Genomic DNA, 19657 nt, shown 5'->3' with positions numbered 1-19657 from the left:
CCTGTACTCTAATTGTTGTGTCAACACATTTTTTGTCGTATATGTTTTAGATACGATTTTTTACAAGAATGTTTGTTATAAGAAAATGTACATCTTCATAATTTTACAACAATAAAAACAAAGACCTACGCAATAGAATGGCCGTAATATTATTGGAAACAGTACAGTCAAATGTGAATGTAATTTTAACCCATTACTTGGTATAGACGTCTTTTCAAGCCCCCCCCCCCCCTTGAAGCCTTAAATAGTGAAAAAAATGCGCTATTTAGACCTCAAATTTGAGAAATGGTGTTAAAAAAGTGATCACTTTTTCGTCGCCATCCCCTATCAAATAGATACATCGAGGGATGCAAGAGGGGGGGGGGGATGTGCCCTCTTCTGTTTGGGGGTTTGAATGGGGTCGGCAGACCCCTTCATCTCCAAGAAAATTTTGGACTTGTGAGAGGCTAAAAATGGCCAAAGGTCGACCTTAAGGTAACGTGTAACCAACGCTGAAAAGCCTTTGACACTATATCAATCCATTGAGAAGTTGCAGCACTTTAAAATCAGTTTTGATGGGAAAATCAACGCAAAATAGTGATTTTTAGCAATTTTGAGATGTGGTAACAGGACATTGAAGATTAAGTATGCGGTTACAATTAAAGGCTATGGTTCAGTCAACATTTGTGCCAAGTTTGAACGGTAGTGAAGCCTTTCTTATAGTTTCATATCAATTTGAACTTTTTCAATGAAAACAGACATTTTTCACAAAATGCTCATGTAGTAATGGGTTAAAGAGAATGGCCTTTGATACCGCCATGTCAAGTCAACGTAGCTGTTCAGTTGCACACGGTGCAGTGTTTGTTTAATGTCGATATCAAATCTAGCTTTTCTTAAGAAAGTTTATATATTTGTGACCTGAGTGTCATTAAAAGGGTATAAATAAATTCAGTCAACAAAGATACGATTGAAAAGTTGGCCTTGAAAGAAGTAGTCTGGCAGTTTTTTTATGCATTGCAATAAACTTGGGATGTTGACACTGTGATTTGTTATGGTTTCTTAAACCGTGGATTGTCTCTGTAAGTTTGAAATTACATATCCCTTCCCTTTTAATATAATATAATTACGAGTATAACATTTTTATAATACAAATGAGCCACGTCACGACAAAACCAACATTGTGCGTTTGCGACCATCATGGATCCAGACCAGCCTGCGCATCCGCGCAGTCTGATCAGGATCCATGCTGTTCGCTATCAGTTTCTCTACTTGTTATAGGGTCTGTAAGCGAACAGCATGGATCCAGATCAGATTGCGTGGATGCGCTGGCTGGTCTGGATCCATGCTGGTCGCAAACCCATTATGTTGGTTTTGTCGTGACACGGCTCAAATACATGTAAAGATTTATAATTATATTTTAGGCTGATTATATGCCCATTGAAATAGTGAAAGTGCTACCAAAAGTATGTTATTTGAAAAGAAGAAGAAAAAACAGCAACAAACAAAAAACATTTTCGTCTTTAATCCCTAAACCTGGGACATAATGTAATGTTACTAGTATTATGTTCATTTATTTATCGCTTTGAATTTTTTTTTTCAAATTAACCATATAAAATAGTTTCCATTCATTCATGTAAAATTGCTTTATACTAGCTGGAAAAAAAACTTGGTTGTCCCGGGCCTCCGGTTTAAAGTGGCCGTGTGATTGGTAATAATTTGATTTCATGTACCTAAACTAACATGCTGTGTAATTCATTTTGAGACCAAGGGCAAAAGGCTGAGCAAAGACGTTTTGTTTAGTTTTTTTTTTAATTTTAACAGTTTTCAACATTTAAAAAATGATTTCGGAATACTGAATGATACAACATTGTACAATATTAACTTTACTGTATTAGTGAATTCACTCTCAACTTTAGATTTAAGTTTCCAGATTTTGTCAATGTAATACAGGTATAAAATGTATTGGTACATTGTAAGAGACAAGATGAGTGGTCATATGGTTCTAGTAGTAAAATTATAGAATGTATTAAAGCTGCACGCCTCCAGATGAGCAAAAATGTTTCGATACAATCAAACCTGAGAAAATGTACTAAGATTTTAGGAGAGATATAAAGATTCAAAATTCTAGGAAAAAAATTATGTTATGTACGATTATTGACCAAATTTTTCAGTATTTATAACTACATGTATATTTCTACTGCGTTACTAAAGCAGTTCGGGCTATTTTTGCATATTTTGACCTCTTTATAGTAATTAACATAGGTTGTTAGTGCCATTGATAATGTGTAAATTGCTTTCATTTGGTAACTTTACTTAAATACATTTTCAAATTTTCATGAAAATTTACATGAATCTGGAGGCGTGCTGCTTTAAGGAGAAAGGATAACAATTCTAGCACAATGACCTTTACAAACACAATATACTGTGATATCAAATTGTGACAACTTTAACACACTATTTTAAAAAGATGTTATTCAAACCAGGATTGATAACATTTTAACAGAAATATAAACTACGAAACTTTTTAAAGAATCAGTGTAAATCATGATAAACAATAATGTCCATTATTTGTTTCAAGGTGTTTTATAAATAAACAGGTATGTTATTGTAACAGGCCTAATATTACAAACAAGCAGCACTATACATTACCACACTTGAAATCATTATAAACATACCAACATAAAAACGTATAATGTGAAGACGTTAAAATAGAAGAATTTTTTGTCTGCTTGTATATAACTCGATGTAGATGGATAAAGGGACGAAATGTATATTTTATAAACATTAACATAGTCCCTGGCTCATTCTCATAGGGACAACAATAAACGTGATACAGTTTGAGAAGAAAACACACAAACGAAATACTTTGCAAACTTAAACGTTTTTCGTGTCGTTGTTCAAGAGTGCTGCGGTTACTATGGGCACGGTTTGGCAGCAGTCTGTTAGTGGATATCCGTTATCTTCGTTACTATCTTCATGTAATAGATCTTCTCCTTCCACGACAACTTCATGTTTTATAATACCTCCTGTATTTTGATGTAGTTTTGAGATTAGTATAGGTCTGATGAGTAAGTGGGCGATTCCCGAACCAAATACAACTGATATAAATAACCACACGTTCATTGTCATTACACATAACATTGTCAGGTAGGCAAGGATTACAGACATCAAGTGAACAATTGCCCTCACAAAATGGTTCACCTTTTCTTTTCTGAAAAACAATTAGAAGAATAAAAATCTGGAGGTGATGATCCCTCGGAAGCATAAATCACAACAAATTTACATGAAAATTGCAGACTCGGTTTGATTGATTGACGAGGGATAAGTAAAAAGTGCAACGGTACTCAATTTTCAACACTTAAAAGTGCTGGAATCAATGATCCCGAATATGACAACACTGAAGCTACATAATTTCTAAACTCGTGTTTTGAGACAGCATAATTTAAGTGCCTTTTATAGTTTTGTAAATAGTTTCAACTCAATGACGAAAACTACTTGACCACTGACATAAATTGATCGACACAATAAATTCTAAAGAATTAGAAGTCAAGTCAGTTGTTTTGAATAAATCAGCTTTATTAATATGTTACATAAAGTTTAAAACTTGTGATAATATTTACCTCTTTTGAGTTGTTTTGTCTTTTAAATCTCCCTGCCGAAGCTCCCATTGATGCAAAACAACCTTTAAAACATCGTGTGATACAGTTATCACTATAGTGAAGATCATTGCAAGGATGATTCCTAAAATAAAACACTACATTTTGACAATGTACCTTCCAAATAGTATATACTAGTAAAATTAATAATGGACGTAAGAAAACCAGCGTAACATTACTGGACTGAATAACCACTGTGCAAAATTCTGGGAAGGAGAAATCTCTCTCGAGAGAAAAGAAAGATAAAACATATTGAAAACAGCAGGATACTCGGTTTAAATTAGACAGTGTTCAGTTTCACATGTCCCATGCAAATTAGAGTCAGCTCAAGATGCATCCAATCCTCTACATTAACAGTTTTGGAAGCAATTATCACGAAGGACCGGAGACCTATTAAACATTTTACAGCACGCACACAGAACTTGACACCTAGTACGGTTGTAAGCATACAAAATACCAGGGAGCAATAAAAAGCAAAAAGCAAAATTTTGGTGTTTACATTGCGACTGAAATGCGTCAATCAGTGGTAACCCTGGAAATATGCACGGACTTTCAATTTGGAGATCCCGTAATCCTTGGTTAAGCCAAGTAATTTATATCAACAATTAACGTAAAAGCCGAATTAAAAATACACGTGGACCGCCATAAAATCGTAGCGGCAGTACCTACTGGTAAAAGTGATAATATCAGTTAAATTTGAAAATCAGATAATTCAATATGGAGACCGATGTTTCAGTTTTTTAAATGAAGAATTCACAATTTCGGGCACAGCTGACATCTGCCTAGTTCCAGTTACATTTAGAAAACTAGCTGGATAATTTCCCTATGCTACGTCCTGGTCGGGACATAATCTTAAAGCCGCGCCATGACAAAACCAACATAATACGTTTGCAACCAGCATTATGTTGGTTTTGTCATGGCGCGGCTCAAATGTATTCCGAAAGAAACATAAAATTCCATAAAAGATGTTTACCTCCAACACATGCAATGCTGACATCTTCTATAAGAAAATCTGTTTCTGTCAGCAGGGAAAACTAAATAATGTAAAGAATAGATAGCATCAATATACAAAGTAAAGTAATAACGAGATTGAAAATAAAAATAATTGCATGTAGTATATAAGATTGAAAGGTTTTTGTGTTGACAAGATGCAATACTGAAAGTGTACATTGTATAAAGCTATATATTTGCTGTCTATGGATTAAACAATTATTGTTTATATTTCATATGTGTATGCCCTTGTTTTAATAGTCTTCGAATGCAGTATCTTAAAAAATGTTATTATGTTAAACCATCTGTGTTTAAATTTATAGATCTACTTTCAACGCAAAATAAAAGTATATAATTAGGTTATCAAAATATATCCAAGAATCTTTATCGTTGAGAAACGCAATCATTAAGTCTTAACAAAACTGATTTGTAATTATCATCTTGCATAAAGTTTGTCCTTTTTAATCATTGTTTACTTATGTTTTCGTATGCCATGTGACTATGTTTAATCAAATCTTTTGTTAAACAAGACGATGTACCTATGTATAAGTCTGTAAATAAAATTCTGTTCTGTTCTGTTCTGTTCTATATTGTGATTATAAATTTATAATAACTACAGAATACCTAGACGGGTGTTACATACACAAAATTATCTCCAAACATAATAATAATAATATTATTTTGTTCCGGAACATTTTATTCTGTTTACGTATGATATTCATGTATATTACATAACATAGACATCCAATGTCACAAATCTTTAAAGTAATGACCATAACAACAGAACTTTACTATTTTTAAAGTTTTCATATATGGTTAGGGGCATGAGTTTTTGGGTCAAGTAATATAGTTCAGTTTATATCATTATACCGTCATAAGTCATAATTTATACGACTATACCTCCAGCAGAGCTATTCAAAATGTGTCTACATACGTCTGTAAGAAAACACTTTTAAATAACCGTTACCTTCCAACAGCTAAAATATACGAAGCCCTACTTTGGTCACTGAAAGGACACCTATTGACATGAAAGGTTTTTCCCTATAAGTCTTGTGCGGCCCTTCTGTATTGTTATAGATAAAGAACAGAACAGAACAGAACAGAAGGTTTATTTAGTCGTATGCATGGTACAGCATATAGACATATACAAAAATATATACATACATGTACATGGCAATAATATTCTTATATAAATACACATTTTATCATATCATATTTACGAGAGTGTTGTATTTTAAACACGGTTAAGTAACTCTTGCCGTTTGTTAAATGCCTTTAACAAATATAATGCGATATTATGAAGTAAACGTTTGTTCTCTGTTTTCATAAGTTCAACAAATTTCATCATACTAGGTCTCTGCCTATAATATTTTGGAATAAATTTCATACGTAAATCTTTAAATATGTTACATTCCAGTACAAAATGAAATTCATCCTCAATTGTTAGCTTATCACACAATTCACATAGTCTATTTTGTCTCTCAATATTCCTGTGTCTTCCATATTCGATATTAAGACAATGCGACGACATTCTTATTTTTGATATTATTTGTCTGTGTTTGAAATTATTTATTTTCATAAGATACACAGATAACTGTAGACCCTCTTTCAATTCTCTAAACAAAGTCAAACTTGGGCTATTATCCATTCGAATTCTACATTCTGTAATAAAATTGTCAATCAGTCTAGTTTTCAGTACGTGTAAAAAATACATTCATATTAACAGATGTTGGAAATAGCCAAACTTCAGCTAACCCTAATTGAGTCAGTAACATTTTAACATTATATAACCAATTTTTTTCACCATTTTCACAATCAAACAACAGTTTCTTATATATGTTCTCTAAAATACAATTTTCACTTTTTACTATTTTCAACCAGTATTTTACAATACGGATTTTCCAGTTTACATGCAATGGAAATCGGCCTGTTTCAACATAAACAGCAGCATTACAAGTTGACATTTTAACATTTAACAGTCTCTTTAGGAATTTTCTATGAAGTCTCTCAAGACATTCTGCATTATTAAATCCCCATATCTCACATGAATAACATAATATAGATGTCACATATGCGTCAAATAAATTGAGTTTAATTTTCACCGGTATTTCCATACCCTTCGTTATCGTATGCAAGGAGTTTACAGCTTTCAATGCTTTGCCAGACAGAGTGTCTATACCACGTTTGAATAGTCCATTACTAGAAACTACAAATCCTAGATAATTAAAACTGTCAACAATCTCTATATCATTCCCAAAGTATGTCCAGTGTTCATTTGAATGCAATTGTCCTCTCTTTTTAAATACCACGATTTTCGTTTTGTTCGTATTTACCGTTAATTTCCAACGCCTACAATAGTCATATAATAAATCTAGATGCGATTGCAATCCTTCTGGCGTATCACTTAACAAAATACAATCATCAGCAAATAAAATAAGGTAAATGCATACGTGATCTAAGTTTACACCTGAGGAAATATTTTATTGTAAATGGATTTCTAGGTCATTAAGGAAAAATGAGAATAAAATCGGCGAAGTTATCTCCCCTTGAAAAAGTCCCATGTCACAAGAGAAGAATTCAGACAATGAGTTCATATGTTTGACACATGATTGTACTTCTTCATACATTGATCTCAATAATGTGAGCATTTTCCCACTAATTCCTTCTTTGATGAGTTTATACCATAGGCCATTTCTATAAATGCTATCATATGCTTTTTGGTAGTCTATAAAAGCTGCATATAAACGCTTGTTTTTAGTATTGTACATATTGATTAGAGACTGTAAAATGAACAAAGCATCAGTGGTGCTGTGTCCAGATCTAAAGCCAAACTGCGCATCTGTTAGACGTTCATTGTCTACTGACCACTTTTTTAGCCTTTCGTTTAACACGGTTGTAAACAGTTTACCAAAGCAACTTGTTAATGTTATTCCACGATAGTTATTTGTATCCGACGCCGGCGGCTTTTTCAATAATGGAACTATTACACCCTGTGACCATTTCTTTGGAAAATGTCCGCTGTTAAGAATGTCGTTGAATAAAATTTCTAATGAATCAATTACAATATCTATCGTTTCAATAAAATACTCATTTATCATACTATCTATAGCACTACTTTTATTTCTTTTTAATTTAGAACATGCTTTCCGAATTTCTCCCTGTGTTATAGGCAAATCAATGTCTTCTAACGGTGTTCCATTCCTCATATCATTCTGGTCAAAACTCTTCAAAAAATCCTCAACTTCCGGATTGACGTCATCGCTAGCCTCAGCTAGATTTTGGAAATGCGAGTAGAACTCTTCCATAGAGATATTTTCACTTGCATTTTTACTTTTAGTACGAAACATATTCCAGAATTCGCGTGGTTTTTTCCGCCTCATTTCATTCATTTCACTAGCACGTTTTAAATTAAACTGCCTCTTCGACTTTTTAACACAATATTTATAATCCTTTCTACATTGCTTCATATTTGTAAAATTTTCATTACTTTTTTCACATGTATATTTTTCAATAGCCTCTTTGTATGTCTGCAGTTTCCCGTTACACACATGGTCAAACCACTTATTTAATTCACGAGGTTTTCCGTTGAGAAAGTTTGATTTCTTCACAGACGGTGACGTTTTTTTTGAAATATTTTTCAGCTCTGGATACAATAAAATTCCGTGTATAATTGTGTCTTTTTATCAGTCGAATAATTCGCATTTTCCACGATATCATCGAGCACATTTTTATCCGAAAAAATTTCATTCCTGAATTGTTCTCTGAACTCCGGATTCCATTTATAGTATGTATTCTGACCATTATTTGTTATGTTATTTTGATGATACACTTTTAATCCAAATGAAACAGGGGCGTGATTCGAGTAAACGGTATAATTATGTACTTTAAAATCAACAATATATTCGAAGTTTATATAGCGGGTCAATACTAGATCAATCATGCTTTCTCCGTTATGCGTCATACACGTCATGTTTCCGTTATCACCGGTTGACCTTGATCTCCCGTTGACCAAACAGATATTTACCGCTTTACACAGATCAAGGATCAAATCCCCGAAACGGTTATTTTTATAGTCCATTGAGCGTCTGGGACATGGGGTATCGTTTAAGATTTGATTTAAGTCTAAGTCTGTGATTGATTCATTTTCTATAAAATCACACTTCTGCCCAACTCTACTGTTTGTGTCTCCAGCTACAATCACGCGTCCACATTGTGAAAATTTTGTTATATCCTGCTCTAGTTTTTGGAATATATCAACATTATAAATATCATGAATAGGTGAATTTTCAGGCGCAATATAAACTGAAGCTACATACCAGTCATCATCCGTTTTGAAAAAATGTTTATCTAGTTTAATCCATACAAGACAATCAATTTGATTTTCTACTAGTGTAATTCCATTTTGCAATGATTCCTTCACATATACAATCAATCCGCCACTCGCTCGCTTAGCTCGTCTATTTTGGAACTTTCTATACGAATGAAATGTTACATATCCTTCAATGTCTATGCAAGATTTTGCAGTTGTCCATGTTTCTGTCAAGCAAATTACATCATAATTAGATATAAATTTCGAAAATTCTTCACATGATTGCTTATAGGTGGTTAATCCTTCTACATTCCATGAAAGCACCTTTACCACACTCTCTTGTAGCTCCTATTGCTCACTTCCGGTACCATTTGGCACCTTCTTAACACCATCCACTATAATAAGTCTGTCGTATTTCAGATATGCCGTTTTGCCCGCTTTCCTAGCTTTTTTCATCTCCGGAACCAATTCTCTACGTCGTTCCTGAATATCTTTGGGAAACTGTTGGCTAACGCCTATCTCCTTTCCCTTTAAATTTCCGCAGGATAAAATAGTATGATTTTATATTCTCGCAAGAAACTTTTGGCGCAATTCAAAGTTACTTTAATCATTGTGAAAATCAAACTGTAAAAATCTTCGCGATGATTAACTTTAATTTTCGCATGTTTCTTTCGAGACCTATAGCTAATTTACAGTACCAGTGACTATAGTGAAAGTGTTTATAACTTGTATGTTTCCGCATGCCATGTGACTATATTAAATCAAACTTTTTTTAACAAGACGATGAACATATGTATAAGTATGTAAATAAAATAATGTTCTGTTCTGTTACAATATATTTCAGTAAACTAGTCAATGCCCTTATTACCCGCTTATTACCCGCTTTAATTTACCATACATCTATTAACGTTTAGATGTGAAATTTGCACAATTGTGCGAAAACATGATAAATTTGTTCGTAGTTTTCAAATTTTAACCGCTTTAAAACAAAATAGCAAATCATTTTAGTTATAAAGATTACATTTGATATAAATGTATAAAATTGATAAATGCCAAAATCCTCTCAAACACGTTAAAGGTAAAAATTGTTAACCCTGGTTGAAATGTAAAGCCAAAATTGTTCAATTGTATCTGACATTGTATATATGTTTATTGTACACATAACCTGTCTATTTTAAAACTACAAGTGTCAAAAAGAGATTAACCTTATTTAAATAAGTAAATGAATTATGAACAGAAGGTCACATATACTACCTAGTTCTTTCAAGAAATGTGTCAATATATTATTTAATCGAACAAACATAATCATACGAATTATAAAAAAAAGATCGCTACTGTATATAGCATTTTGTTTCCTCTACAAAACTACGTTTATGTTATGATAAAAAAACGTATTTCTCTTCGCAATATAAGTTCAAATGCTACGGCAAACATAAAGCATTTTTGCTGCGTCATTGAAAAATACAAAACAAAAAAATATAGTAAGGTTTTAAGAAAAATGAAAAGGTGAGGGAAATCAGTTAATTCAATTTTTTTATGTATTATAATGGACACGCAACTTCAGTAAAGTATGTCAATAGGGACAATGTGATGCAGACACCGGTTTACATGCCCGATTATTAACTATGTAGAGGTTATTTCATAGGGCAAGTGTGCCTTTAGTCCATATTGGCAGACTTGTTGACTTATTTGCCCGAGGGCTTTAGATGGCCGTTGAGAGGACGTTGGAATCTTTGGCGTATCGCTTGATGGATTTAGATAATCTCATCGAACAACAAAGACAGCCAGCTGACACTTAATAAATATATTAGAACAATTACGTTATTGCTTAATATTTTTCCAGTCTGAAAAATTGCTGCGGAACATGTGCAATAAACAAATCATTACATGGGGCAAGAATGGGTTCAAATTTGCCCTCGGGCAAGTAAGTCACCGAGCGTGCCAATATGGACTTAAGGCACACTTGCCCCATGTAATAACCTCTACTTATAGTAACATATGCAATAATCATTTCTATCATTTTATATCTTCCTGTTCCGCAGACTCATGACTGGTACATTTGTATTTTTGAAATTAGGCAGAACAAGTGATTTAAACAACTTTGGGTAGGGAGCTACTCGTTTATGATAAGTGCGCGAGACAGTTTCTCTTTCCGCAGACGTCTTGTAGAAAAAAAACACAGTTAAATTATCGGTCATATAACATTATGTAGGCCAGACTGTACTTGAGATAACGCCTAATATTGCAATGTTCTGTCTTGATGTTGTATAGGAGATAAAGATATGTTTGTGTTATTAAAGCAATTGTTCAGAATGTACATACCGTGTTAGTGTGCATCTGCATATTATGCATATTGTGACCATTAGAACTGTCACGTGACCCGTCCATCATGTTGTGTTTATGGTCCACATCAATAGCGTCAAACTCGTGATGTGATGGTACATGGTGATGTACGTGGCTCTCCATGGCAACATCATCATATTTAAAGCTGTCAACGCCTGCTTTCATATCCATTTTACCAATGATTCTGTAAAATATAATTTCTCCGTGAAAGAATATTTTAATACACAAACCGCCACAAAGTAACTTTAATATTAGTCCTTTCAAATGGAAACTACGTTCATTCCAGCTGAAAATTTCATTGTTTTTATTTGAAACAAAAATGTGATCTTTGGTATTTAAATTTGTCATCAATTACAAATATATCCATTTCATTGTGCACGTGCATGAATGTCTTGTTTAAGCTAGACTGTACTTGATGTTATCTTAAGTATAAAAACAGATTAATGTCAAATTTATAAAATTATTATCTTACTATACACTCAACAAATCCTGCAATCAGACAAAAGTACTGCATGTTGAATTATATTTAAAAATGAAGTGCCCTACATAATCGAGAGCGCTTCTAGTTGGCTGATAATGATAACAAGGAATTGAGTTCAACTTGACAAGACTATACGAGACGATACGAGGCATGGAAGGGAAGTGACGGGACGGGACGATACTAGAAGGGAAGGCAAGGGAAGGGACGGGACAGGACGAGACGAGACAAGACGAGACGAGACGAGACGAGAGAAGAGAAGAGACGAGACGAGACGAGATAAGAGAAGAAGTGAGGAGAGGAGAGAACTTAAATGACATATTTATAATAACAGTTGGCGGTCTTAACCGATAGCTGGATAGCTTCCTCACATGAGAAAAATCCAAAGTCTCTGACTGGATTCGAACCAGCAGCGGTGAGGGATTTTATGTGGTGTTCATTCGGCGAAATATTCTAAAATCTTATAATGACATAAATAGATGTTATTATAAGGATTCTAACACATTTTGATAATGTAAATATTTGAAATAAATCATCCAATATTTAAACAACGCCCAACCCTTCAATGACTTGAATCATGTTGCCTTATATAAGTAGTCAAACGGATGTAAATATTTATACCAATATTCAAATTTCTTATTCAAATTACCAAAAGCAACTCTATATACTCAATTCAATGATTTTAAAATATTTGAAATAAGAATCAGGGAAATTAAAAAACTATACACTGAGAAAGTAACAAAACAATATAAGATAATCAAGGAAATTCGCACAGATAGTTGAGATTGGCAAAATGTAACCGATTCAACATATCACATTATGATCATATATAACCTGTATAATAATGGCGGGCAGCAACCAAGTATAACTTGTAAATAAAATTATAATTTAGGTTATGCAAAAAAAAAGTTTAAGTAGACATGACATATTTCAACAAGATGCAACGAGCAAGGTAAAATAGCAGAATATGACGGAAAGTAGACATTGCTAAATATACCAATTGTCTTAATGAAGAAGCTGGACGTATGATCACTACATACACAACTTTGAAATAAACCAAGCTTCTGTTACGAATAGTTAAAATTAAAATAAACAAAAAATCATTAGCTCCGGATCTGACAGGGTTTTGGTTAACTCCGAGATTATATAGGATTATAAATAGACGGCTTAATGTATGTAGTTTTCATTTTCTCTGTCCAATCCCTAATGTAAACATATTCCAAACAACCCCCACCTCATAACTTTACACTTTTATAATAATAGGATGATAAAAATTTTCGATTTTGCAATGACTTAAAATAACGTTTTTATATTTAAAACAATAACTATTTTTCACCTACCATGACCGCCTTTTTAAAGTTAAATCATATTTTTTTAAAAAACAGAATGAAACAGTACGCTATCTGTCAAGGTTATATTAAACAAACAAAAATGCTTTTTAGATAATATATACTTGCAATTTCTAGCTTCATTTAATCCGTTATGATAAACTCTTGAAAGTAAGTCAAATGAGCGTCATCATATACCGAAAAACTGTTAACTTTAAACGCTTTTAAAGTTTATTATTACAAAGTTTGCTCCCCTTATGGAGCAGCATGTAACAATCGATTTACTTCAATGTAAGTGCTGTCTTACCCCGTGAACACGAATAAGTTTCAATAGCACTAAAAACGTTTTAAAATGTATGCGTACTGAATATATAATAAAATATTTCAGTTTTTATAATAATGGGTATAAATTAATATCTTGCATTCTGATTGGCTAAAACACTTTGTATACTATGCCCTATATATAATGTTATAAACTTAAAGTATGCTCAAATTTAATAAAACTAAATATTGAAAATTGCTACACTGTATCTTTGTAAATGTAAAATAAACACATTTTTACTTCACATACACAGTAGAGATATGTTATATTTAAACTATTTACAAACTATTGTGGTTACAATTTAAATATCATTAAAAAGACTGACAGTTTTTTTAAGAAAGGACCAACTTTACTTTACTTGTAATAGGGAATGCAGCTGCCACATATTAATTCTTTTATATTAATTAGACATATTCAGTAAGAATGCCATATATTTCAATAATGTTCTGTGATTAAAATGTATTACTCAATGATGAGCATAGTATATCTTTAAGTAATACTTGAAGGAGTATATTACAATTCATGAGATTAATCAACTAATATTTAAAGCAGGAAAGATACGCTGACCTTTTTTCAGATCAGTTTACAATCCACGATAACAACGATTATAAAACACAACTAGCTATTTTTCTTGTTGCGTCAGAAATAGTCAGAAAATTTAAACAATACAACGTCCTCTTTCAGGGTTAAATATAGAACCTTCCGCTACAAGCGTCATTATGTGCGCTATTTTAAGAGCATTTTAACTTACAGAGTCACAATAATTCATTCGGGAGTTCATTGGTGTTTATATTTATTCTATTTCAAACTTATTATTAAACATAAACTTTTAGGGGCTGGCCATCGTCAAAAATGTTCTAAACTAGAATGACTGTAAATAGCGTAACCGATCCTTTAATGTAAATTTCCTGCCATTTTTTCTGCACCACAATTTATTTTCTTTCAGATACTTTTTAGTAAATACTTTTTACATCTTTTTATAGTAACCCATTTCCCATTTAACCGCTTATAAACGGACCATATCCGTGTATTGTAAAACTCTTTACATTTTATTCATATAGCGTTTTTTATGTGCATTTTAACTCGGTCAAATATCTTACTTGATATTTAAAGTTTCATGTTTCAGTAAATGAATCAATCAATCATTATTTTAATGCTTATCTCGTACGAACATATAATTCGAACATAAAATCTCTTGAAACTATATATATGTATGATATACTCAACACTATTTACAAAGAAAATGACATTGCTACAATGAAACCAAATTTTTGTTCAGGTCAAAGAGAACATCATCGTTAGCAAGAGAATATATGCAGTATGGTTTCATTATTTGCATATTTATGTAATTTCCGATGGTATTTCTGCCGACACGCAAGAAAATATCCGGTTTTGAAAAATAAGACAAAAGAATTTTACGCGGGTCGAGTTCAGATCGTGACCTTGTATATTTTTGGTTTTCGGTTCTCACATCAAATTTAAATATGTGCCTAATTCAGTTAGTTTGGTATGAAGGAAATATGTTATATAGCAAAATGAATATTGTTTATAAAATCGACCGAAAGTTACGAACACGGCGGCTTGTTGAACCGGACTTTCGTGCGTTTTGTGTTATTAGCCCATTGAGTTACATATACATGTATATTGTCTATACATCCCAAAACAAAACTTCTATAATGTTTTCATCAAGATTAATTTTGGTATATGCTGATAGCCTGTGATATCTGGTATAGTGTACAAAATTACTGTATTTACTTTCATATTTAACTATTTAGTTAGTTACTTGACTGTAATGGACAGAAAAACTGTGCTTTATAGTCCAACATATCAGTGATTTTGGCAAAAGAAAATACAAAAAAATACGGAAACATTTTAAATGAAAAACCTCGAATTATGCAAAAACAGACAACATTGGTGGCCAGTCAGCCAACAGAACCTTTGAACTACCTGTTGATTAATCCCAGTCAATATTGGCATATTTCCCAGTTAGGCATTTACCAATTTATTTAACTGAACGGAAGTCCCAGTAAAAGATAATTATTTCTTATCAATTTTGTGTTAGTGAAGATTATAGTTGTATAAAATGTAATCTACCACAGAGCTGCAAGAATTTGTTCGTTATGTTGGTAAATATACACCAAATTCTGCTGTGAATAGTGATAGAAATGTATATTATATATCAGAGGTGCAGACTTGTCATAGGTTAAATAGAAAAGTTTTTGAGTAGTCATATTTATGAAAAGGTCAAAATCGTAAAAGTGGTAACATGTTTGAAAAATAGTATATGTATAAGTGTATGGAAGGGATTATCCGCCAGTTCACCTATTATGCTTTATGACATTCCAATTTCCATTTTTATCTTTTGCGATAGTGAATTTGATGTTAGATTTTGGTTATTTTCAAGACTTAGTGTATTTCGTATCTTTATAATTATAAAGGTATTTTGAAATATATCTTTGTTATACGTTAATTTTATTTTTATACACGTTTTTCTTGTTTCATTCTGAAAATTGGTATGATTTCCCTTAAAATATATTTAATACATTTTAATTCAAAATCACACATTAAAATCAACATTAGGTATTCAGTGTATGGACGCTACCGAATATGTGTTAATTCATTTGTAATAAAATGTTCAACATTTAATCAAAACAATCGAAACATCAATTGCAGTATAAAATGCTGTTTAACATTGACTTATTAAAACAAAATCGTCGTCATAACAATGTTGACGTTATCAAAAATACGAAGCGGGGAACCAATTTTTGAACTGCGTTTTCTTACGACAGAGGTCGCTGTTTAATACTAACTGATCCCTTTTGGTGAGGACGTAAAAATCACCTCATGGAAAAGATCCGATCAAACATCGTGATACCCTGCCTTGAACAAAGCTGTAACTAGCTCTATATACAACAACAACGAACATGTTCTCTCTTGCATAATGCGCAACATATCATTTTTATTCTTTAAATCAACTCATTTTTGAAGATCTTTCAGAAAAGGTATGAATGTGGCGGATTTTGAGATATTTTGCCTCAAACTTGGCCTTTTTACTATACGTTATTTATAGGGGGAAATATTTGGCAGTTATTAACCTCCACATGATCGGATTAGTTTTCGTAGTATCAGTGAACACCGGTCAGGGAGCGGTTATTATTTTTACATTTTTACCAGTTATTCCCCGTTGATTTAAAAGGGCCAAGTCTAGCGCAGAAACCTAATTAATTTTGAATTATACCTCGAAACTCTTAGTGTGCTATGCAAACTGCTGTTTCGAATACATAATACACAATGTCAGCATGGGACTAAAATTACGATGATTTTTGTAAAATAAATACTGAAACACTGTAAGAATAAAATGTGTGTTAAATTAATTTTAGAAAGCAAATTCAAATAAAGGAAAAATATTTGAAAGCCAGCAAGTTAAATATTTAATTATAGTTTGCATGTTTACAGCCTTAGAACTGAAGTGTAAATTGAATGTTCGCATATTTCAATAAGAACTCATGTTACGTCAGCAAACACGAGGCTATCTGATTTGTACGAGGGGGCGTAGCCCCCGAGTATAAATCAGATTGCCGAGTGTTTTGGTGTTCTTTCTCTTTTGTATCATAGTCAAACATAAAAACACGTTCCCTGTTGTCACAATTTTAAACCCCGGGAAAAAGTAACCAATGATCGAGCATCTGAATATGATATTTCTGCCGCTTTCCCTTTCTCTGTCGTCACAATATGTAAACCCCAGCAAAAATGAGCCAATCAACGGGCATGATCTGGAGTGCGGGTAACTGATACCTGCACTCCAGTTACCGCACTGTGCATGTATATGTATACGATTTAACTCCGACACCTTTTCAACAGAAAGGTCCCCAAACTATGATACAACATCTTATTGTATGATAAATAGAATATTGTATTCGTGTAGATTCAAAACTAAATTTATTGAACTCGTTGAATAAAACAATATTATGCTCGCCAGAGGCTCGCTTAATATGATTTTATTCAACTCGTTCAATAAATTTAGTATTAAACCTACACTCATTCAATATCCTCTATATAAAAAAGGTTGTGGAAATAACATGAAAATCTGCGCCCAAGTTTATAACAAATGGTACACAACTATCGGGAAAATATAGTCCCATCATGTCGGAAAAACATAATTTTATGTGACGTGCTCAAATACGACAACTATTTTAGATAGTTCTTTATACCTCCAGCAAGACATTCACACGTCTAAACAATAACAAAGATATCAATAGCAAATAATGAGTGCACCCAGTGGAAATGTAGTGTATATCAAACATGTTAAACATAAGGTAATTAAGTACTAAATATTGTATAAAAGTTCGTGTAGTTCAAATCCTTGACAAAACTACTCCAATGTTTGTGCGACCCACAATTTTATGGTTGACTTACTAAAAACCAGTGAGATTTTACTTAACTAGACTAGCAACGATGTGTCTTTAAAAAGTAAATAATCGAAAAGGCAAAAATACTTAAAGGCCCATTATGTCTCAGAAAAGCTTTTATTTTTATTTCTCAAAAACTAGTTTAATTGGGTGTACTTTTATGGTAACTAAAAAATTACTAATTGGCCAATTAGCAGAACCATCTTTTTTATCTGTTGCTTTTTGGCCATAAGTACAGTTATTGTGAATAAGTATTATGAATGGAAGTCAAAATACTACTTTGTTTACCTTTTGCTACTTTAATGACGAATTATTTTACTTTTATTGCTACTTTCTTCAGGTAACAAGCATCTTAAGCTCTCTAAAACCATTATTTAAACATTATAAAAAACCCATGTTTGCCATTTAGAAAGTATCTGTTTCTGAGGCATAATGTACCTTTAAAGATATATTATGCTCAAATTGCTAAACAAATTCTTTTCTTTAATGTAAAACAAACTGTGTACATGTGTCATTGTATGTATCAAAACTTAATATTCTAGACCCCCCCCTTCTTTACTTCACTTTGTAACTTGTGATTTAAAACTTAATAAAAGCCACCAGAAATACTAACACCGACAACAATGTACTAGACAAACAGCTTATTTCCTGAAGGTGCGCCTTCATTAAAACGTCTTGTCTCTTTGAAGAAAATGTGTTTATGTTATTGACCAATAACCAAGTTTCTAAAAATTTTCTAAAAGTTTAATTTTTATTTATTTATTGAAGTCTCATATATGTACACACAGTATATTACAAACAATGTCATAAAAATGTACACAACCATTCTATTTAAGAATTACAAGAGACAAGAGAATTGTTCACACAAGAAACTACTTGTCGCTAGAATCAATTACAATATCAGAGGTTCGCTATCAGTTTGTCTACTTATTAAAGGGTTTGTAAGCGAACAGCATGGATCCTGATCAGACTGCGCGGATGCGCACGCTGGTCTGGATCCATGCTGATCGCAAACCCATTATGTTGGTTTTGTCGTTGTCGTTGTATGTACAAATTATAATCAGTAAAACAGAAATATCTTCACTTACCTAATTTCGGCGATGATTCAGGTTTTTCACTGCTGTATAAAATTATTTTCTTTCTCAGCACGATACCGGATTATACACCTTAATTCCGCATTTTATTTAATATTATTATAATATATTTACATGTATTTAAATTAGTTCGGGCATGGCTGAGGAAGTTAAACATGAAATAACCAATAATAAGCACGCAAAACGCGGCAATTCTTTGTGTGTATTTATAGAATGGTCTAGATCATCTTTTCTTGTAAACATTTCAAAATTGTTCCCTGTTACTATTTTAGATACACATCATACTGTTAATAAAGGCAAGGTTGTTGTAAATTATTGAGTTGTATCTTCCTGGTTCATTTATCAACCAATCACTGCGCACAAATAAATTTCTTAAAATATGAGTCATCAAAAGCTCAAAATGCATACCCGAGATTTAACGTATTTCATTATCAAAAAAGAAAATACATGTTACTGCTTTTTCGTCTATTAAAATATATACCAGTATATGCTTATTTCCTACCTTAAGTAAATCGGAGAAACACATAATATATCTTTTCATGCTTTAAATGCCAACCCCAACCCGATCTATTTTTCATTTATCTTGCTGAAAATCAAAGCGTCTGAAGGTGTGATTTTGAAAGAGATCATCAGCTTCATTGAACCATTTTCAAATTTACCATGTTGATTGGCCATAAAAACTTCAATTTTACAATTTCAAAACATTTTCAAGTTATCAGAACATGTATAGTTTAATATATACAAAAGGT

The 19657-nt window shown here is 32.4% G+C and overlaps 1 protein-coding gene across 1 annotated transcript; it reads right to left on the bottom strand.

Annotated features, from left to right (window-relative positions):
- Nucleotides 1–2381: 2381 nt before the first annotated feature.
- On the bottom strand, nucleotides 2382–19058 carry LOC132725321 (uncharacterized). Its single transcript, XM_060710430.1, has 5 exons — nucleotides 18903–19058; nucleotides 11257–11461; nucleotides 4609–4669; nucleotides 3600–3720; nucleotides 2382–3190 (listed from the first exon to the last, which is right to left on the bottom strand). The coding sequence occupies exons 2-5, from the start codon at nucleotides 11446–11448 to the stop codon at nucleotides 2854–2856; spliced, it is 711 nt and encodes a 236-aa protein (XP_060566413.1). The 5' UTR covers nucleotides 11449–11461; nucleotides 18903–19058; the 3' UTR covers nucleotides 2382–2853.
- Nucleotides 19059–19657: the final 599 nt, after the last annotated feature.

This window comes from Ruditapes philippinarum, unplaced genomic scaffold (genome assembly GCF_026571515.1).
Source record: "Ruditapes philippinarum isolate M1 unplaced genomic scaffold, ASM2657151v2 ctg351_1_1_1_1, whole genome shotgun sequence".
Taxonomy (NCBI): Eukaryota; Metazoa; Mollusca; class Bivalvia; order Venerida; family Veneridae; genus Ruditapes; species Ruditapes philippinarum.
Note: the sequence above shows the minus strand (reverse complement) of the source record. Positions and strands in the feature narration are given on the sequence as shown.

Coding starts and splice junctions, on each gene's coding strand:
- LOC132725321 (XM_060710430.1), bottom strand. CDS start 11,448: ATGGATATGAAAGCAGGCGTTGACAGCTTTAAATATGATGATGTTGCC. Junction 4,670..11,256: donor TGCAGATGCACACTAACACG/GTATGTACATTC, acceptor TACATTATTTAG/TTTTCCCTGCTGACAGAAAC. Junction 3,191..3,599: donor GACAAAACAACTCAAAAGAG/GTAAATATTATC, acceptor ATTGTTTTTCAG/AAAAGAAAAGGTGAACCATT.